At 29.3% G+C, this 24,773-nt stretch overlaps 2 protein-coding genes across 2 annotated transcripts in view; one reads left to right on the forward strand and one right to left on the reverse strand.

The window, feature by feature from the left end:
* Positions 1–8,833, reverse strand: part of LOC111032597 (transcription factor AP-2-epsilon) — a 119,384-nt gene extending 110,551 nt beyond the window's left edge. Inside the window, exon 1 of the mRNA XM_022312983.1 lies at positions 8,779–8,833. The gene's annotated coding sequence lies outside the window, so the exon portion shown is untranslated. The remainder of the gene's footprint in view (positions 1–8,778) is intronic.
* A 3,545-nt stretch (positions 8,834–12,378) lies between these two features.
* Positions 12,379–20,320, forward strand: LOC111032615 (IQ and AAA domain-containing protein 1-like). The gene is made up of 11 exons (XM_022313011.1): positions 12,379–12,594; positions 13,877–14,029; positions 14,099–14,502; positions 14,583–14,747; positions 14,951–15,241; positions 15,325–15,548; positions 15,632–15,920; positions 15,997–16,238; positions 16,523–16,759; positions 16,817–17,023; positions 19,757–20,320. The coding sequence occupies exons 1-11, from the start codon at positions 12,440–12,442 to the stop codon at positions 20,144–20,146; spliced, it is 2,757 nt and encodes a 918-aa protein (XP_022168703.1). The 5' UTR covers positions 12,379–12,439; the 3' UTR covers positions 20,147–20,320.
* The last annotated feature ends 4,453 nt before the right edge of the window (positions 20,321–24,773 follow it).

A 24,773-nucleotide genomic window follows, 5' to 3' on the forward strand; every position in this document is an offset into this window, starting at 1 on the left:
TATGTTTTCTGAAAATAACTTATTTTCAATTTTCAATGAAATTAATTGCACATCGTTGGTACATTCGCAGTTAAACCACGATACATCGTAACCATCATATTATCAACCCTCATATCCTTGTACAATTTTATTAACCATCGAAATGCTAAAATTCCAAGTTCGTAAATATTCTGCAAAATGTTTTAAATAAAAATACGACAAATTTACTTTTGTCTTGTACCAAATACTGCAAATACACATTAGAATATTAGATTTTATATGTTACGAAGAAGTTAATTAAGTATTCATTAAATTAATGTTTAAACTGATGCTAAAAATACAGCTAAAAGTATTTGATTCAAAAGTGATTTATTGCGTGTCTGCTCTCATCATTTAAAGTGTTTAACCTTTTTTGAAAACATTATTATTACATAATTTCATGATGTCACATTAATGCCATAGCAAAACAATATTTTTGAAAAAAATGATATTGTTTACTATTTGCCATTCTTATTATTATTTTAAGAGTCTTACTTTTATGAATTATAATTTACAATTATTGGCAACACACATTTTTAATTTTTTATATTTTGCAGCAGAACATTTATCGTAACATATGGATCCATAAAAAACATATTTTGAACGAGTAACTTATAGGTACTTATTTATAGTTTTGTAGAGCGAACAATATTTTGCAGGGTACCTATACGTCTCTGTGGCCCAACACTAAAATCACCTAAGATGTAAATACTTATAAGTAGTAATATCACTAATATGTCTTGATTGATTGAAACTACTCATTCAGAATTTGATTTTTATGAATCGATGTGACGATATAGTCCAAAATATATTTTTCTTTGAAATATTAAATTAAAAGTGTATCTTGTATTCTCGTCATCTAAAAAATTAAAATCATAATATAATATGAAAACAAGTATAATATTTTTGAAAATATTTTGCAATGAGATCAAATTATATAAAAATAATATTTTATAAACAGTTCAATTTTTTTCAAAATAATAAGTTAGGAAGCAATAATATAGACATTTAAGTAGTTCGTGGATCATATTATACGTTGTATTAATAATCTTTAAAATCACAAATGTTATGTTACAATCAAATTTTGAAATACCCATATGTATTATAGTAGTATATGTAATATTTATAAGTTAAAAGTTTGAAGAAACTATATAATATTATGTACCTACGTTATATATTATATACCATGTGATTTAATATGTATATGCATGAAATTGAAATACCCACCATTTTATGAAATGGTATTAGTTTTTATTATTTGTGTCGACTTCATAATACAATCGTTAAAACAATTTAAAAATTAAACGAATTGTATCACTTTGTATTGACATATGAAATACTATTAAAATTACACTTGGAGTAATATAATATTTCGTAATTTCTTAACTACACCTATTATTATGTCTATGGTATATTAACAATTATCAAACAATATTTTTCTACAACATTTTAGGTAGTTATCAATGTAGTAAATAATAAAATATAATAATATGTGTGCAGTGCATTGTAGTGTACCAGTAAATGTAAAGCGTGTATTACCATTGTGTAACTGACAATATATAAACATATAATGACCCACATTTGTATAAGGTCATTCATATTTTAAGTGTCGAATAAACATCGCATATTCGGAGTATTTCGAACTACTCATATTACTCACAAATGAGTTGTACACGTCTCGTTCACTACAATGTACCTGCGAAGATAATTAATAGAGCTCGTACGTGGCATAAGACTTATTTGTGTCATACTGTCATTGTTATTAAACTTAACGACAGCAATTAACACTACCATACAATTTGTTGGGTTGCTCCGTACAAACTTTCCAGAGGATGATCTCAATCAATAGAATCGAAAACGCATGACACACAGAAATTCTTGAAAATCATGAGCAGATATAACCAAATAATAGCTTTAAAGAACTATGAATTTTTCGAGGGAATTAATATTCGATTAAAATGTTTATCATTAGTAATCGTCGTTGTTCGTTTTTTAATTACTTTAGTTAAATATTGATGTCGGAATCTGAAATTATCACGAATAGAATGACATATCGAAATAGAAGTTTTTGGGTACGACCATTAGCAATAATATTATCATGGTATGTCTTGTATTTAGAATAAAATTGTATTGTTTATAATTGAATGAGATAGATATTGCGGTACTTTCCATTAAAAATTCACCATCTACAAAACTCAAAATAGATTTTTTATTTTACTCACTGATACTATGAGATCATTCTCAAAGTGTGTATGGAATAATCCGAAATACATTACCATTACGTAACATATTTCATACTAACTCTATGTAATCTGTTCAATAACTATCAATATACATGTACATATTATTGTTTTAGAAAAGAATTTAAACAATTAGAGTTAAGTTAAGTTGAAAATTGTCATCGCGAAGCATGGCATGCTAAATGAAAATAAAAAATTAGCAGTGTCTTTATTCATGTTTATCATAATCTATAACTCATTTAAGTACCTATAATAAATTATAAATTACGAAATTAATTTTTAAGATGCAATTACAGTCATTTGTAAGGGACTGTTTTAACAGTTCATATATTTTGTTTGGTATTTATATTTTAACTTTTGAATAGTTGTGAGAAGTTTGGCAGGCACTTATATAGCAAGTACACATTTTCCAACAAACTTAGTTTAATTAAAAATAATCTTTTAATAATTGTGTTTTGTGTTTATATCAAACATTGTTTGGCTTTTATCCCAAATATGTTAAATTATGTACAAAAATAACAAAAAATATTTTCAATCTACATTATTATTTCGTATTTAAGTAGATAAGTACCTATATCGAATAAAATTTGAACTTCACATGTTAGTACATTTTTTTCTCAGACGTTATTCCCGAAAACAGCTCGAATTGTATTATTGTGCTTACTGCATGGAAAGAGCGGGGCATCACTGTACTATTAACTTCAGAGAATAACTTGTAGAACTTGCAATATTTTAAGAATTTGAAATTGGATTGCATAATTATATCACAAATATTTTCATCTTCGATAATATTTAGGTACTCATTTTTAAAAATCTTAGGTTGAACTTAATAGGTACACTTTGCAATAAATTTTAATATCCTAACGCCCTAATAAAAATCCTGAATAAAGTGTTTTGAATTTTTTGATTAGAACCAAATAAAATAATAACTCAATTCACATATTACTTTCTCTTTATTATTAAAATAAACATTGAACTTCAATAAAATTTAATATAAAAACATAATATTTACGTCACGCCAAATTTGTAGGTCCTACCAATTTTTAAACAAAAAAACTTTGGGGCAATTCCAAATGGCATACGCTTTTGCGGAAACGGTTTTGTCCTACAGTAGGCTTCAAAGTAACAGCAATTAACTAAAGAGTATAAGCGATGTTCCTCAATATTATTAAATAATCTCCACTTACTTTTCCATAATTTGCCGCAGTTTTTTTTTACATCAAACAAAATTGAGTATAACATTTTTTAACAACAATTATGAAAAGAAAATAGTGATTGTACATATTTTGCTTTATAACAAGAATTTGGGCGGGAATTTATCACAAAAGAGATTAATAGTTATCGATAACAATAAACATACGGTCATGGAAAAATAAACATCAGTTTCGCACATTGTTGAGATATCTGATCATAACGCATGCCTCTCGTACGGAACGCGGGGTGGCTCCCTATAGGAGTTTTTAGGGGATCCCCTTCTTTAGATCCCAATATGCGGCTTACCGTCGAATTCTATCGTTTGATACAAAAGAATAACCAATACAAATAACTCTCAGCTCGCAAAGAATAATAAAAAACGAAAAATAAAATAAAATAAAATACCCAGTAGATTAAAAAAAAATTTGCTCACTACTTCCACTAGTTTTCACTTATGTATAAAACCTCGAGCTTTCCACTACATTACTCGAACCACATACTTTATTGAACTAAAATAATTTACATACAGAGTATCGATATATATGCGTGTGTGTGTTTAGCTTGTATTAAAGATGCACACTACTATGATATATTTACAAAAAAACGCATGTGTATTTAATGAAATATATTCAAGAATACAAATTATATACACTATTTTAGCTGCTTGCTCCAATTACGAACAATACTAACAAATGATTGTTGTTAGTATTTTAAAAAGTATTACTCGTCAATGTATGTGTGCTTCGTTGAAAGTCGAAACACACCCAAACATGCAATTTTAGTACCGATTGGTCGTCTAGTACTTATAATAGACTATTTCAATTTAAAATTTGATTTATTTTACAGTACCTAAAATATATTTTGTCATACGCTGTTTCAATAAGTAGACAGACCCCAACAATATTCGACAATGGCTTGAAAAGTTTAAAACTAATTTTTTTTATGTTACACAATAAAATAATATACAATATTATTATGGTATTATTATGTATCTGTATATTACACTTTCTCCTTTATGGACATTGAGTAGATACTTAATATTAAGTAATCATTTATAAATTTTATTTAAAACAAAATGTTGGTTAAGACATTTTAATTGGTGTTGTAGATACACAAATCATAAATAAATCATATTTATACTAACAATGTTGACGACGTACCTATTTATACAAATAATAAAATAATAATGAAGTTTATTTCGACTTCAGACTTCTGAGAAAATTTTTGCTTTACTATAGTGTTCTTATAAAAACATAATGATTCATACACCTACTACAAGTCTACAACTACAATGATATTATTTGCATTAATTTAGGGAACTTATAAGGGTGAATATAAAATAACAAAGAGAAATTTATTTCTATTTAAGGATCAATCTACTGCATCTTTGTTATAATGTCAATAACTTATTTGATAGCTCAAGTAATTCAAATATATTTGTAAATCATCTGTTTGACAAAGATTTTTGTTTAAAAATAAAATTTATAAATAACTAACGCTTTTCTGTTATTCAATACCTACGGTTACTAGGTTAAAATAATATAATTATCTAGTAATTTATAAATTGTATTTTTATTATTATTTATGATTTTTCCTATTCTGTTAAAAGAAAACAATAAAAAATGTATGTTATAGTAAAAATAAAAATGTAAAACCCTACATTAAAATTGGAAACTTTTCCTAATTGAAAAAATTAGAGATGAAGTAATAATCGTTCGATTCAGAAATTGGGCTCACTGATTTTTAACCCACTCTTTCCTCATCACCAAGAACCGACCCCAACTAGCAACACATGCAAGGGAGACATTCAATCACATTATGTCAACATTACAGTCAATAACAAATTGTGACCAAATGCCCAAAATGAACCACGAAAATCATTATCAACCCAGCTTCATTTCAACAAGCATTTAACGAAGAAAACAAGGAAGCGATAGGTATATTTTTTTTCCATAATTGAGTAAAAAATTGTAAATAAATGTTACTTTGTTTAACTTATAAATTTATAATCCGCAGTATCTAATCTATAACTATGTTAATAACAATGACTGCTAAAGTCTTAACAGATAATAATAAAAAAAAAACAATAATAGGTACTTATAGATTTATTTTTACACTTATATATTTAACATATTTTCTCGGAACTTGGAAACCATGTAAATACAAAATATTTATTAAGTATATGTAAATAGGACTCTATATAAATCGATATTTAAAAAAAAAACATAAAAAATATGAAAACCATTAAATAAAACTTATAATAATTACAACAATTAGAAAATACATTAACAATATCACCTGTTGATTCTCACAAACTATACAATAAATAATAATCTTAAATTTAAAAGTTTTTTTTTAGTTCATTATCCAATGTTAAGTGTTTTATACTTTGTTTAAAAAAATCGTTAATGGCATATAATATATATTACATTCAAATAGTTTTATTGTTATCCCTTTTTAATTTATTTATGACTAAATAGTTATAAACAATATTTTCTTCTCACGTTTTCTGCTATTATTCAAAGTACCTAAATTAAGATTATAATTAAAATAAATATAAACTCTAGAGGCGCATTTTAGTGTTAGAGGTACTGAAATGTTAATTTGTTCTTAAACATATGCGTTACAAGTGTCCAAAAACCACCAGAGTAGCGGTTTCCCACCCTTTTTCTGTGTACCTATGCCGCTTTTAAATAATCAACCCCATGCTGGTTACATATTTTAAAATGATAATTACATTTAGCAATTTGTAAGAATTATTCTATTGTTGTGTACAGTAAGACAAACGGCAGTAAATATTGTATCTGCAGTACAAACATATAAAAAATAAAAAGGAATTCTACCCAATCAATTACGATGCACTTTTACAGTTATAGGTTCTCTTTTTTTTAGTATGTAATTTCAGTTTTAAATATGTTTACAATACAGAAGATCAAAAGGTCTAATACTTTAAACATTACAACAGCAGCTAATTAACTGAAAACAATTATCTTTATAAAAGTCTTGAAATTAGACTTCAAAAAATTTAAAAAAGGTACTTATACCTACTATACATGTATAAATCCAATTCCCATAGATTTTTAAAAAAATATTTTAGTATTTGCATAATAATGAATAATAATTATTTAAAAGTTACTATGTTTAAAACCATAATGTGCCTCAAAATTATCTTAAAATTGTTTATGAATTTCGAAGACATACGCCTTGTTTGTATTGACGCATTTAGTAATACAATACAGGTTTTTTTTGGAGTGCGGTTGTAAAATAATAATTTTGTGCGCATCACAACTTGTCATAAAAATGACTAAAGAGGCACTTAATATAGATGGTGCCAATTTTCATTTTGTATAATATACTTTACGCCATACTTATAGAGTTTCCTAAACTTTTAATAGTATGACTGATTTGAAAAATCCTTAAAATTTTGGCCTCGCGTGAAATAATTATGTTATTTTTTTTATATGCCTATTTTTAATAATAACATTGTAAAAAGTATAATAATTATTCTTATGATTGTTTATTATTTATGAGTTTAATGTAATGGGTGTAACTAATTGTTTTTATTTTTGTTTTTTTGATTTCCAACTTGTTATTATTTCTATTTTAAAGTTTATGTGTAGGTAATCATTTTGGTAAATTAGCATAATAACGAATTAACTAAAATTCACTATGACGTGTAAAGAATAAGAGATACCTATTTTAGTTTATAATTCTGACTTATAACATGTATGATACATTACCTCACTAGTTACTTATTTTGACAGCCAATGGACAGAGCTTTTAACCATTGTAAAAAAAATAATATACAATATAAGTATACCGACACTACCTACCTATTTGATTTTATACATAACAATATGAGGTATTAAGTGTGTAGATAATAAATGGCATGATACACAAGAAATAAACGTCCAAACCAGTACCAACGGGTACTCGGTTTTTTCGACAATTGTAGAAAAAATGTTTTTGAAAAAAAAAAATAATGATAAACCTATAATAATTGATGATTTGGACAAATAATTTCGGGACCCTTAAGAAATCAGAAAAAGATATATTGTATAGGTACAGACAGTATTTTGAAAAGGGTAATTTGTGTAAACGATGTTTAAAGTATACATAAAAGGTTCGAACACGCGATTGATCTACGAGTGTACCTCTACACGTTATTTAATATTTATGATAAACTGTCGAAAACGATTCAGTATAATATTACGGTCCGTTGTAATTGAAGACGCACCGCATCGAAAGCACTAGACATTTTTGCATCAAACGCTGTGAATCACACCGCACCAATATATAACATGATACCTATTTTATTACCTATGTGGCGTGTATATATAATATTATATTATATACTGTGTATTGGATTTTTGAAAAGAAAACTCATAAAAAAAAGTAAATAACATGTTACCATTTAAGAGTTATGGAACACATTATTGCCATTTGAACACGTGCTATACGTACGGGCGCGCGACTTTCGATCCGTAAGAGTGTCAGAAGATTTAGTGGTACATTACCCGTTTCCCACGGCTTCAGGGTTCAACGTGCGTGTGTGAGTATATCTGTGTTTTATGTGTGCACGTGCATGTGTGAGTGTGTGTGTATCAGTAATTACAGGTATAAAGTCACATAACGACATAAGCACGTCGGGGTTATAGAGCAATGTTTTTTTTTTATTTATTTTTTATCTTTATGGGCGTTATATAAAACGCACTAATGTTGGGTGTGTACAGCAGGTCGGGGCTAGCTGACCAAAAAATTGACGCCATTTACTTAAGACTATCATCATCATTGCCCGTCTATAAGGGTCGGTTCCACCCCCGGTACGATCTGACTGTCTCCGCGCGACCGCCAAACGTATCATTTGCGTGGCCCAAATGCAGTACAGAGTATATATACCTACATGTACTCGTGGAAAAAAAGCGGCTTTGTTTGATTATGAATAAACAATAATTAATAGACGGGGTCGTTATATATATATAATATGTGTGTATGAACATATTTCCACATCCTCTGTAGGTCCCGTACAATAGAATTATCATTCCCGTGTATATAAAGAATATCCTATATAGACGACACGCCTTCTGGAATTCACCTGTCTCCCCGATTGCGGACCTATTGCCGCCTTCCTATAGGTTTATTGATACTGATAATTTAGTATAGAAGGATACATCCTTAAAATAAAAAAATAAAAAAACATGTTCCGATATAATACCTACCCTAATGTACAATATTTTTACTTTAAATTTAACTTCTTAATTTGACGTTTTAAAACTTTTTTTTATATTCTCATCATAGTTAAATGTAATAATAAGTACAAACTCACCGAACATTTTTGACTTGGATGATGCTACTTCCGTAGGATGACGTCCAAAGATTTTCACTTCTAAAAATAATTTAGTTAATCTTTTAAATGTCTTATGTTTTTAAATGAATTAACACGTATTGCTCAAAATATCTAGGGTTATTTTAATTACTGCATACAGTACAATATTAAAAGTTTTATTTTTGTACAATGTATTTAATTGATTAGGTAACTGCACTTTATACGCCGAATGCACACATAGGCATTTTGTAATTTTAGGTTAATGATTATACACTTCGACTAACTCATAATTTTTGATATAAACTATTCTCAAGTATAGTTTAACTCGTGTTTATGTTTTATTGTTTTGTTGATAGGTACTCTGCACACTTAACATGTACCATACGGCATACATACATAATAACATAAAATCATTAAATAGTATTGCATTTTTCATTGTAAACAAGTTTTGTACGGGAAATTTATTTTTATTTTATACATTTCTTCCAGTTAGGCCTTAAGCGTTAACGTAACTACTTAAACTTTGGCTGATAATTAATGTATTTTAATGTTAATGAAAGTTTTTATGGTAATGAAGACATTAATTGTTGCGCTAACAACGTGAGGTAATTAAAATTAGACTGCTTAGAATTTTGAATAGACGTACTAAACCCGAATGCAACATAGTATGTGCATTGCCGATGAGCGATGACTGATGAGTTATTATTTGGAATATAATTGAGTTTAACTGTTTTAAAACAAAGTCTTAGACGTGAACCGAGAAAAGCATTAGCCGATGCGATACATTTTTTTAAGAAAATTCAGACTAAAGTTTTTCGTAACGTGCTGCTATATACTCTAGATTACGGGCCCGCGAGCATGGGAACTACGACATCTGCAACGACGGCGGAGAAACATTTCCAAACGGCATTCACCACTACCACGGTTGTTCGAATGGAAAACGGCGAATTTGCATTAACTCGGGTGGTTTACCCCGAGGCGCCAAACCAGTGCGTGTTGGATGTATATATAGTAGTCGCGCGCGTGAAATTATTGTTTTAAAGATATTTTCACTCTACTTGCCGCCGTAAATTCACCACGTATATAAAGTAGGCGCATATAGCACTTCAACTTAATATTTATATATATATATATATATGTGTGTGTGTGTATACAGAATATGGGTAGGTACAAGTACGGGAGTATAATATATTATATATAATTGTGTATTTACATGGTATGATGTATATATATATATATATTATACTGCTCACAATATCGTGGTTCGTGTATCTTGTTCATACATTGTTTGGAATTTTATTTTTCACGGGAGCTATAGCTGTAAAATACGATTTCATCTTATCGTATGAATCATTTTAATTATATTTTTAATGTTTAGGTCGTCAAATCGCTTCGAAACCATATAATGCTTAATATTTTCCCAAATATATTTTACATTTGTATTCTCGTTGTACTACTAAAATAATAATTTATCTAATGATGAATCTGCACGAAAAACGTATTAAAATAATTTTTAAGCTTTATTATAAAGTCGTGACTATAGTTATCTACAAATCAATATTTTAGAACCCTTTGAACAAATAATACATTTCGTGTTAGAGAAGTTGCAATAATAATTAATACATATTATTTGTATTTAATTCTACAAAAGTAATTTAATAGTTAATATTGTCATTTTATCGAATTCACGAAAAAAATATAATTACTCTATATAATAAATAACATAGAATATTAAGTGAGGAACGATATCATATATTATTTACAAGCAACAAGCGTACATACAAGTTTTTTAGATTTGATAATATGGGCTTTTAACATTTAAGAGTTGACATATACCTATAATTGATCTAAATCACAAAAGGTTGGACATCGTTTTATGTGTATAGTTTTTTTATTCATCGAAATTTTAACCTTAAATTGTTATATTTCGACTGCAATCATATATTACTTATATTATATACTATGTAGCTTAAAATTCATAAAATATTCAGTTTAAACATTCATAGGCTATTAGGCTAGAAAATGTAATGTGAGATTTCTCGTAAATTATTCTTACTGGAATTAAGAAAAAAACATTAGAGTAAAGTGGCTTAAAATAAGCTTCAATAATTTTCACGGTAATTTAAAATACAATTTTCAAGTTACTTAATAATAAAACAAAAAAAACTAACTTAGTTTATTTTAGTATTTTGTTTTAGAGACTAAAAATTTCCGACATTAAATATAGGTACCTATTTATGTATATTGTGATTTTCTAACTATTTGAAGTAATTTGGGGTTATTTATACCACAAACCTATTCAGTACTGACTTAGATATATAATATGTCATTTGTTTGAAAAACAATAATAATTTTATTAACATCTACCTAACTACTAGTATAAATATTATAGTATAAATTGTATTATTCAAAGTTTTCATTTGAAAAACAGAAGTCCACAGAACACTCCTTAAGTAGTATAAAAAATCTCAAGAATATGAAAATATAGTCTCAAAGTATATTTAAAAATCAGATTTTGAATAACTGCACTATTATTATACTTGGTGAATCGCTCTGTATAATATAAGTAGGTATACTCGAACCCTACTTTCAGCAGTACTAATGAATTTGTTGAATTTGTTTTTCATATTTCTTTATTTTTAACATTTATATAATTAATATTACTGTTAAAAATATTCATTTATAAAAAGCAGAAGGTGGTAGAAAGAAAAAGAAAATAGCCAACGGACGTAAAATTCTGAATTCGTATTTGAATATCGGAATATTATATTTACCTTTTATCAGACTCATAGTATTTATCGGTGCTCTATCGTCACGGGTCTTACAATTTTAAATTAGAATATAGAAAAAATACCAAACATATAACCGACAATATCATTGAATATCAAGCACCTACTCGTGTTTAAGTTCTGTATCGGACATGCGAAATACCTTTAAATGAGTATACCTATACCTATGAGAACGGCGGGGGCGTCCGCGAGCGGGAGGACCTGACCGCTGAGATCGATGTACCGGTTGACAACCGGATCGGCCGCAGCCATACTGTTTATAATAATAATATTATTATGCACGCGCACACGACTTGTATTATACATTATTATTTATTATGATTCGTATTACACACACGTAAAACGGACACAGTCGTCGGTCCTGTCGGCCGCGTATTGGTCGGTGGCGATCGTGTAACAGTACCGGAGTGGGAGCTGCCACACAACTGGTTTCACCGCGTCGGGTGGTGAGCTTTTCGCGCGGCCGACCACGACGTCATCGTGGTCGAATCTTCGTTACCAAGGTAACGTCGCCGCCGCTGCAGCGCATTATTGTTATTACCATTATACTACACACAACATAATATAATATAAATATCTAATATAAAAAAATATATATTCTGATCACCGCTCGACCGGAGTAGGAGGCGTTGTGTTCGCACGATTGGTCGCGTAGATACGTCTCGTTTTACTATTTATTATTATTATTATTTAATCGCCGCTGCCGCCGTCTTTCGCCTCGATTTCGGCCGACCTCTCTCGCCCTCGTCGCACGGTATACATAATACGGTTTAGGGTAGGTGGTAATAACATTACCCATAACCTAGGTACGTATACTCCGCCCTGCACCGTCCGTCACTATTGCGATTGTTCTTGGCGACACCGCCGCCGGTATGGTAGACAACCACAGATGTAGTACCGGGCCAGTGTGGAGGGACGTCGTCGGACGGTTGCGACAGATCGAGAGTGATGACCGGGCGTTTGTGCTCGCCGCCCCGAACACCGACAGAAACCTGGTGCGCGCCACCACAGCCAGGCTGTACGTTAGGTATTATGATCATTATATTATAATATTGTGCATATTATTATTATTAATATTATGTGCTCTAGAGTCTTGATAGAATTATACGTTGTAAAGTCATCGTGGGTAACCGTCTTACCGGCGGCCGATCTACCTTCCCCCTAATAGGTAGATCGAATAATTAATATTTCGCGTGTGATGTGCACCTACCTACACCTATTTATATAAAACATAGTGCCGCAAACGTTATTCAAATTTTAGATCTTCGTCTCAATCTCTGAAACTCCGACAGTCTTCGGCAATCTCGTATGCAATTATTATTTGCTATTATTATATTATCAAATTATTATGACAACCATTTAATATTATATATATACATATTATGTTTATATAACCTACGATTGTTATAATAACGATACTTAATATACGATAACACACGCGAATATTCTCCCAATGTGCTAATAACGAATTGATTAAACAGTAGTCGGGGAAAGAAAACACTGCAATACGAACATGTCAGTTAAGTGTTCATTTATAATTCAAAATGATAAACATAAAATATAAATATTATATTTTTTTATTGAATTAAAGCCCGGCAACTATGGCCATTAACTGTTTGTAGGGGGGGGGGGGAGTTGGTTTTAGAATATGTATTGTGTGTGTGGCAAGGATTTTGTTGTTAAAAATCCCGGATGGGTCACCCCAAGCTAGCAACGTCGGCCGGTACGTACACTCAGAGCGTTTCCGCAGATTGATACGACCGCGCTTCTCCAAGTCATACATATTATTATGTAGGTAGCCATTTTATAACATCAATAATACATTTTGACAGTAATAACTAATAATACATATTTATTAATCAGCCATCAACTTTATTTGCCAATAAATAGTGTGTACAAATAATGTTACAATTGAATATTGATACATAAAATATTTTTTTCTGATGATTTAATTATTTATATTAAATTTTGAAAACAAAATTTACAAAAATAATGAAACATTTAGAACACCAATAATTGTAGTTTATAGATACACATAGTTATAAACAATTTGCAGTTAATTATTGATATTAAAATAATATTTTAAATATTTAATAAAAAGTGTTATCATAATATACATTTTGATAATAATTATTTATAGTGTATAAAAAACATGAATTGTTGAATCGGTAAGTACAGAGTAGGTATACAAGTACGCTTTTAAAATTATGTTGATACTTATTGAAAAACCAACCTAACCTACGTAGTTATAGGATAGCCTCTATACAAGTATGCATGTATTCAATTAATTTCCCCTTAAATGTTTTAAGATATATGGTGACGATTAATGAACTAACGGCATGCCACAACTCCATTATACAACCTCAGTTGCGGATTTTCATAAAAAAATTATTAATGTGCACTTTTGGTCGTATACTTGAACTCAAACAAATTCTTATTGGTGAAGACATCTCAATATACACGTATGTTTAATTAAAACATATTATTATTTTGTACATTTTGAAATGTTTATGCTGGTATATAATATACAGACCGATAACTGAAGAATTGAATAATATGAAAATAACCTATGACCAGTTTGAATTGAGTATACCTCGGTGTTTCCGAAATGAGAGACTATCATTTTTAGAAGAGATCGACCATAAGATTGATGAAATAAATAACCGTATTTTAATAGATGAAGAAAACAATGACTTATTAAGCGAAACACAAAACGAAATTATTGCACTAGAAAATGTAAAGGGGTCTAGCACTAGTCAATTTGTCAGTCAAGAATCATCGGAATCCTATTTAGATGTAGACAAATTTGTTTTAGATGCACAACCTGTAACTACATTTCAAAAAATTGAAAGTGCAGACGATTCAAGAGAGTTGTCTATAAAACTCATTCAAAAACATATCAGAGCAGTAAAAGATCGTGTAGCTGTCAATGAATGTATATGCGTATAAATTTATGTTATGGGAATTAACATATTGAACATTTTTTAATATATTCTTAATTCTTGTTTAATTTAGTAATATCTGCTAGAATAACTAGAAGCAACATAATTTCCGGGAAGTATAAACGGCCTAGTAAAGAGAAAGCTCGAGAAGCGGCAACTAAAATTCAACGATTTTGGAGATATTATCGAATGATGATACAAATCAGTGCTAGGAAACAAAAACGACACATTCAACTTGGTAAATTATAATTACAATTTGTCAATTATAAAAATTCTGTAACTCAATTTATTTTGAAGTTTACTAGTGCTCATCTCTACTGTTGAAAAATAATTAAATAAGTATCATATTCGAATTAAAACTAAATTTATAAAATATTACATTGTTTAGTTTGCATCAGAATTATTTATATATTATAACATGTAATAAATTGTTTATAATAGGCATGCATATGACTAGTGAAAAATTTAGTTTCGATATAAATCGTGAACTAGAGGATGCGATTCGAATACAACAAGCTGAAGCAGATATAAAGCATCGTAAAATTATAAGCGAATTGGAAGACAATTTTGTACAACGCAATAAAGATGAAATAATCGAAGAAATCGAAGATGAGCTTAGAGCGTACGTATGGAAATATTTTGAAATGTGTCATCATTTACCGACTTGGCCAAATGCGAAACCTATTATGTTCTCTGACGATAACAATGATATTATTGGATTACCACCGATAAGTAAAGACAATATTATTCGCATATAATTTTTACCATAGTACCTATAATTATGCATAATTTATAATACATTTTAAACTATCTAGTTTTGTCGCCTGCTGTCTTAAAAGAGTTACGTATACCGAATGTACGTTATAAGTCAGCATTAAAACAGAGATTACTGATTGGAGGTTCGGCTATTCTTCAAACAGGAAGGTGGATGACTATGGAAATGGCTGAAATACTTTCAATGTTAATCATAGAATTTGAAAAAAAACCAGCAAAAGAAAGAAAGGCACTAATGAATCAATTGATAGAAAAAAATAAAATTGTAATGTATACATTTACGCTAATAATATATTTGAAAAAGTCTATCAGTAGAGCAAACCTATAAAATATAGTATACATGAACAGGAAAAAGAAAAAAATCTCGAAAACGCAAAATATAAGGAAAAGTTAATAGCAGCAGTTAAAATTTTGGGCGTCGTTTTGGAATCAAGTGAATTGACAGAATGGTTTAAAGAAACGTTCAATGAATATGATAGTAATTGGGCAGTAGATGATGGAATTGAAAATGAACCTAGGGAAGATATAATAAAATTGGACATTTTTTCAAAGGCTCAACTGCAACTTAGAGCTATGGTTGATGAAACTATTAAGGAAGAATTAAATATTCTAAAAATGGCTTATGCTCGAGATCTAAGTAAATAGTAGTTATTAAAATATTTTATACATTCAAAATTGTTGTTTTTAATACGTACTATATAAACGTATGACAGAAAAAAAATATAAAGAACCTAAAAAAAAAAATAATAAAAAAACTTCGAGGAAAAAAAAAACTAAAAAAATTCCACGAGATCCAATTGCAATCTTTGAAGAATTGGTTAAGAACAATCTAATTAAAAAGTCAGTTATCTCCAGATTTACAGATTTTCAAGGAGAAGTGTCATTAAGCGCTTGTGTATTAAGAGAAGAACCATATTATTCTGATCCACCCTATTGCTTAGGTGATATACGTCAAGTAAGTTAATTTAACTTTACTAGAATTCTCTCCAGAAATGATATATTATATATTTTTGTTGCTTATATATTTTGTTTTTATTGTTATTAATTAAAAAGCTTTCTGAATTACATAAAATACACAATTATATTACAATTTATAGCTTAACAACTAAGCACATATAGTAGCTAAGTACAATTGATATTTATTTATAATCATTAAATTTCAGTCATTGGACCATACTAATATAATAGTAATAATACGACAAAATTAAATGAAATAAGTATTAATTGATTTTTGTATAGATAATCAAAGAGTTGTGTGTAATTGGTTTGATTTTTGAGGAACTTCGCACATTCAAAAATATCGATTTCAGCCGATCTCTATTGATAGCTGGCCCCCCAAAGTCCGGAAAATCAATGTTAACAAATGCAATATGTACAGAAAGTGGATCATTAAAGATCGAACTAACACTTATGAATGTGTCAGAAAATTATCCAGAAATTAAGAAAATTAATCAATTAGTCAAAGATATTATTTTGGTAATATTACGTGATACGCCTTTTTAAATACAAACTAAATCATTAACATCTTTATAGTTTGCTAAAAGACATCAACCAGTTGTGATCGAAGTGGACTTAGCCGATGTACCGTTTTATAAAAATATTCCAAAAAATTTAAAAGTATATAAACCAAATTTGATGGCGAAGTTGTTGGTAAAGCTTATGAAATCTTTAAGCAAATCTGATCGTATAATAGTTGTTGGAAAAGCAACAAGTCCTTGGTTGACTTCCAAAAAAAAATTAGTATGTATCTAATACTATTATACCAACATATAAAATATACATTAAGTTTGGTAATGATTATTAATAATAGCATTATTGTTCTAATCATTCAAAAAATCGATCATTTTTTGTTTCAAAATATAACATACGCAAGTCGCATAACAAGGCATATTACATAATTAATTAGTAAAATATTTAATATAAGAATGATAACAATAAAATGAATTATTGACTTTTAATAATTTTTAGATAATTTAAGATTTGAGTTAATAACAATGTTTAACTTTCATGACAAATTAATTGTGCTTTAGTATGTTTAAGTATTAGGACGTGCGCATTTATAGTGACTAGTGAGTTAGCTAATAATTAATAAAGTCATGGTAGAATAAGTTATTTCTTAATACAGTATACGATAAACTATAAAAATTAATTAATAACAATAACTAGAGAAATGGATGTAGGTACCTACTATTAAAATAATAAAAAAGTATAAAGGTAGAAAAATAATTTCATTTTTACATTAACTCGAAAATGTTTATGCGGTTTTGAAGTTTTGTAGTCAGTTTTAATATAATAGGTCATACCCTTATGTAAGTATCATATATCTTTTCGTTGACACTTTTTAAAAATTTAATTTTCAATTTTGGCTGCCCTGGCTTTTAATATCGAAGTAGATTTATATAGTTGACACTATATACTATATAGTACATTAATTAATAAACATAGAGTTAATTAAAATGATTTGTAAATAATATATAATATAAAACATATAAAACATATAAAAGTAAAATATTTTCAACGATTATTTATTTTGGATTTATTCATAAATATTATGAAGTCGTGTCCTTTTTATATTTTTGATTATATTTCAAATTTCAATGCATAAAATAAATTAATATGATAGGTACTATAATATAATGATATGATCTATTAAATCTATACCTATGAAGACTAAAGAGTATAATGTATTTTTAAGTATATTAATACAAACTATTACAAAATATTGAAAATTATCATAAAATAGTAAAGGAAAAGAACAAGGGGGATATCATCCTAAATAGATACAGCAGTTTTGAATTATCCTCAGATGTCCGTGATTCGGGTGAGTTTTTCTTATACACAGTACTATAATATAGGCCCGCCCATCAATATTTCACTTGAACCGAACCACGAGGCTGTTCTCAGTCGAATCGCGACAAGCATCTAGGACAATGTTTTATGTTGTCTTGGTTTTTATCGATTATTATACTCGTGTATAGGTACTACACATTTGTGTGTGTGTGTATGTGTGTGCGTGTGTGTGAGTGTATAAAAAATTAAAAAGAACAATAATAACACAGTGCGTGTGTGCGGTGTGCCAAGTCCAGAGATTTCTACTCACGATATTACCAAACGGCGACGGCGGCGGGTGGACGTGAGGGATGGAGAATGGAAAAAAATGCTCATAATATAGAGGAACCTGTAAAACCCGACGTGCTCGTTACACCATAGAGTATAGAGCGTATACCATATAATTATTCCATTCATTAACCGCATACCTATGACACGGAAAATCTCCACATCCCATCACATCCATTGTCTCGGCATTTACACGGACCTATAAAGCTTGGGTCATAATAATTATGATTAAACGATTCTTGTATTTTTTTTATTATTTTTTTTTATATGATACGAAATAAAAATGATTCACCGCTCTACTCGTTTATGCGCTTGCCGTTCGCAAGGGGTTAATTATGTCACGTATATACGGATCAAGTAAAATGTTAAACTAATTAAACGTAATTATTTATATTATTAATAACATAATTTTATACTGCGAGTTGTAGGTACGGATATTATAATCATTATTAACAAATACGTCTGAGTTTATATTCAAAAAATTAGCTATTTTTAATTCTTTTTAAAACTAATAAAAATAAAATAAAATGTTGTCTCTATGCGTACTCAATTTTTAACTTTAGCAAAAGCCTTGAAGAATTTCTGCAGTAATTTTAGTTATAAAGTTTTTTTTATACATTTAAATCATTTTTTACATAGTTGTTTTGTTTAAACAATATCTTTCTTTATATTTTCCCAAACAATACATTTGTCTCATTTAAACTAAAAGCTATTTATATATATACCTATATTTGTTTTGAGATTTTCAATCATTTTGTTGATAATTGCTCCTCGTTGACGTAGTATTTATGTACATGAGTAAATGGTGTGTGATATTAGATATATATATATATTATGATTCCGTCAAAAAACTGCTATAGGTACTCGCAATATACACTATAATGATAAGTGAATCATAAAGAAAAAATAGAAGTAGAGTATTACAATAATATAATTTATTGAGAAGAAAAAAAACATATACTGACATAATGATATCAACTTTACAGTGTATAATTTATACCTATACGTAAATATTACATAAATATTTAAAAAAATTACCGTCTTATTTACCGTCTATGTGTTCAATCTTTAAAATCACACAACTATACAAATTAAATAACAGTTAAAATATTAATAGTTATGAATCTAAACAATAAGTAATAAAGTACCTGTACCTAAATATAGTGAGATAGCTGTTGTCAGCCATATTATAATGTTATAATTATTTATGAAATTTAAAATAGACGAATGAAATAATAACATAGCATACGGATTATAATTTAATGTAAATATAACATAACAAAATAAAATATCATTAGTAGTCTATACCAAAAAATATTATAACTGCTAATTTAATTGAGATATATATGTTTTCAGTCCAATATATTTGATACCATCGTGTTCACCGTACCTGACGACTGTACTTTATTTTTATATCTCAACGACTTAATAATGAGCTATCCAGTAGTAAGCCGAAGATTTCCAGTTACACCATTGGCCAATATGTTGGCAGGTTACTCAAAGCAGATGATAGACGATATTGTGACCGAAGTAATGACCACAGAACGGGTGCTAACAATCAGGCATCGTCCATTGGATCCCGTGGAGTTTGTACCCGCAATGTTAAAATATCCGAAGCAGAACCCTCAACAGTTTGGACTTTATAAAAAGTGGTACGACAAATATGTTTCTATGGGTGTAAGAAAAGTATTAGAAATCGAAACAAAACTAGCATCGATAAAGAAAGCTACAAACAAAAAAAAATAAAAAATTGAAATGTATGAGACTCACATTGCGATCGAGTGACCAATATTTTAGAACTAATAAATCAATTTGCAATATTGGTAGTATGTTATATTCTTTTATAAAGTAACTATGCAGTACCTATACTGTAATAAGTTAGAATGCAATTTAAATAATTCAATTTTTTTCATTCATCAGTGATCGATTAAAAATTTTAATTTGCATTTTTACAGGTGACGCGTTTTATATTGAAAATATATTAATGTAATACGTCACCCGTAATTGTGCAAATTAAAATATTAATCAATCACTGAAGAATGAAAAACTATAAAAAAAATAGAATTATTTAAATATTGTATTTCGACCTTAGTACCTTACTGTAATACTATATTCAATAGTTACCGTAGTAAGTTCATAAAAGTCTATAACATTATATACCACCTATAACATTATATTATACTATACCTATACTTTGCAAATTAGTTTATTAGTTTAAAAATATGCTGGGCGAGTCTCATATATTTCAATGTGTTCTTAAATTTTTGGTTTGTAATTTTATTTATTAGAAAATAGCAAATGCTATAGTTTTGTTTCCATTTTTAATACTTTTTTAACGCCCAATATTTACCTACATATTTGTCATGCCACTTTTTGTACAGTTCAAATTGTTAAGGCTTCTGATGTGAGTTGTGAATAATAATAAATCTGATGTTCATACGTTAAGTTGAATATAGAGGTATAAATAAAAATACAATATGTATTAAATTATAAAATGGGTACAATTTTTTAACTGAGTGAAAAGTTTCTTTTATCGGCAATAATTAAAAAAAAAATCAAGAAATTCAACATAAACATTGGTCAAAATATTCTTAAAATTATACCATTTGTACAAAATGCAAATATAAATGTTTGGTGAAAATTTGAAGTGTCTAAAGTTGTTCGTTTTTGAGTTGAACCAAAAAAAGGAAATCATCGTTTTGAAAAGCACCCATAGTTAGAAGTAAAATTGTTTTTTTTTTGACACTACAAGGTACTAACTAGATCCAATTTGATACCAGAAACCAACTTCAAAGTTTAAATTTGAAGCGTTGTTACTAGAAGGTGATGGGCGATGACAGACACACAAAAAAAAACAACACTTTATTGTAAAATCGATACATTCATCGCTCCGCTAAAAGTCTAAAATTCGATTCACTGTAGTAGTACCCGTAATAACTCAAGTACTATATAACAGGATGTATACGTTGTATAATAATATAAAACAATATTTAAAAAAAACCAACAACAAGTTATTCTATAAAAAAATGTTTACAGTTGATGATTCACGACGATAAAAAAAACAAAAACAAACTTTTGAGTTTTTGGAATGACGTTTTAATACTAGTACGTACGTTTTATCTATACACGGCAACCGCGCCATACCTATAATAAAGATACCTACAAATAATTCTAAGATAATACATCGAAACCGAAATAGGGGTGGTATAGATAGGCCAGCTGGTGGCGGAAATAGCGAGGACGAAAAAGCCGACGCGAAAAGCGCACCCGCCGCACGCGCAACTTGCAAGCGGCGGCGGCGGTAACGAAGTATTCGTTTTAATAAAATCGGACTCGCGACTTTTTTTTTCGCCAATCCAATTCGGCGTCGGCGGCAGATTTTATTACGCGGTCCGCCGGGCGCGCGACTCACTTCCGTTGCGACCGAGTGGCGCAGGCGGGCGTGAGTGTTCGGCATAGGCCGGCGTGACGGAAAAGCGCGGTGCGGGTGAGGGTGCGGGTGCGGTGATCGCGGCGCGGCGGTGTGCGGTTGCCAAGGGGCTGACTGACGTGAGCTGGACGCGCGACGGCCGCTCGGGGCGCGACGGTTGGCCAGGATTGGGTGCGATTGGGGTAGTGAGGGTGGGTGTGTTTGCGCCCGGAGCGCATTGATCGGCGCGAACTTCGTACCGCGGCCCGCGCGCCAGCATACACTCGCGCGAAAGCTCAATATGGCGCGCTATGTCCCGCTCGAGCGTCGCGCGCGCGCGTACGCACGCACACACGCAAGGCACGGCGCGACATATAATATACCCCCTCCGCCGCCTCCGACCATTTTGTTATACTCGCAGTACCACGTCACTGGTATTATAACATTATTATTATTGTCACAGCGTATAGGTGCTATGATTAGTTCATAGTTGGTACCTACGTGTATTTTATGTGTATTTCAATTCGTTAAGCATGTATATACTATAGTTAATTATTCGTGATATCAAACAGGTATAGCCATAGAGGTAGGTAATGCAGATCGGTGTATATGACGTATACCATGGTAATGTCGTTTATTTTGGTTATTATTATAATTGTTCATCGTCAACCTAAAGTCAGAAAATAAAAATACAATGTTCTATAGGTTAGGTACATCAAATTTTCCGTTAAATTCAAAAACTACATACTTTACATGAAATACAGAACAAGACCACACATTTTCTTAAGATTGTTGTACTCACACACTATCAGTTATTACCACGCCAGTTGAATTTCATATTTTTTTTTATATTTTACATAATAACAATAATATCATCTTCTTTGTTGACATTTTGCTTTTTCATTTTAGGTGGCTATAAATAAGAATAACACAAATTAAAAAAAATTTACTGCGTCTATCGAACTATAAAAGTTTAAAAAATTGTTGACGTTTATAATATACATTTGCAGGTTTGTAGATAAAAATATTGTGCTGTATTTTCCTATAGGTACCTACAATGATCTGATAAAGCACGTGGATTTCATCAATCGCCCTTTTTAACGTCGAAATGTTAACAGTATGTGGTTTGTGGATGCAACCATCACTTTCATAAGCATAAATTACATAAAAACAAAACGATAACAGAAAACAATAACAAGGTAGAAGAGTGCATACTTTTTATAATGCCCCGGGCGTCACGCTCAAAAAATATTTGTTTATAAAACCAACTACCTACATTTTACTAACAAATTTGAGAACTTAATTTTCATCGAAGACCTTTAAATTTGGAATTATATAAACTGCCTATTATTCAATGTATAATAATATATGAATAGGTAGTATTAAAATATAATGTCCGTACATTTAGTTATATTCAAGTTAATTGAGCACTTGAGCGTGGACAACGGAATTGTATAAATTATACAATTTTAATTGTAAAAATTATAATTTACACCCACACGGGTGATACAGATAATTTATTTGGCTTGTATTTTAATAATTATAATTTATAATTTGTAGAGTTTAAATAATATATATATAATATATATATTATTTATACTGCCAACTATAGTGAATTGACCAAATGTAAAAGGCATAATGTTAATGTGCCACCACCATTAAAAAATATATACAGTATAAATATTAAGGTATTACAATTTACAATTTACATTAAAGTGTTGCTTGTATAAACTGCACTATTAATTTAACGTGCCATAAAAGTGTAAATTAAAATAATGTAAACTTTGTAACGAAATAATTTTAAGTATAGAGAACAATATTAACATATATGGTGGTCTTGGAGCTAATTTTTATTCTGTCTTACACTCTCCAAGTTACATAGTTTAAAGTTGAAACATATTATGTAGGTAGGTGTATTTTTTGTGATAGTTTTTTTACGATTTAAGTAAATAATGAAACATGGAATATGACTGTTATAAAGTTGTAAGTCGATAAAATATCATAGAATTTATTGTGTTTGTGATTTGTACACACTTGATAGATAGGTATGTAATGTGATAACAGGGTAGTGCCACAGTAGTAATTTAAAATTCAATTGGTATCAAATACAATATGAAATGAAACCTTGATATTTTTATCGTTTCATTAATCAGGGTAGTTAATATTTTATTTCAGACAAGTTTTCTCCCTTAAAAAAATACTTTATCCCTTTCAAAAATTTAATTATAAAACTTCTTACTTAGTAACCCGTTAAAAACTAATTTAATTTGTCTGAAGAGATTCTATAAAGAAATAAAACCAAATCTTTAATATTGCATAAGAAGTATAATTTTTAAAGACTTGCGAATAATCTTTCGAAAATTTTAATTTCATATTTTTCATACTTATTTATACAATTATTTCCAGTTCAGTGTATTATCTTTTAGTGCGATTTATCGACATTAAATTTTTGAAAAAGTGCTCAAAATACAATGACTTCCCCACTGTATGATTTTATTATCTTCATATTATGACTATTTTGTTATATTTTTAGTTTTTATTCTTATCACGTGGAGATTATCAAAAATGCAAACAAATAAATAGAACGGGTTCAACCACCCGCTGTGTGCACTTTAAAAAGTTTATTTAATTTAATTGCCCAGACGACGACCATCTGCCCTGTAACTGTTATTAAAATCAAAAACCCATTAATCTCTTTTTTTATAAATATTTTTTTTTTTGCCACAAGCCTTTTTCCAATTAATTTGCCACGACACGAGATCTTTTGATGTTTGTACATAGTTAATTGACTCATTTCGTAGGTACACGTATGCGGTTGTTTACATGTCATTTACACACGGCCTTGATCCAACAACCCTCTAAGTCGATGAGACCGACCCCTATTTATACACACATATATATATATAGTACAGAATAAAATTTAAATTTCACGGACGGATTGGTTTTGTAAAAAATCAATTTTGG

Source organism: Myzus persicae, unplaced genomic scaffold (assembly GCF_001856785.1).
Source record: "Myzus persicae strain clone G006 unplaced genomic scaffold, MPER_G0061.0, whole genome shotgun sequence".
NCBI classification, from domain to species: Eukaryota; Metazoa; Arthropoda; class Insecta; order Hemiptera; family Aphididae; genus Myzus; species Myzus persicae.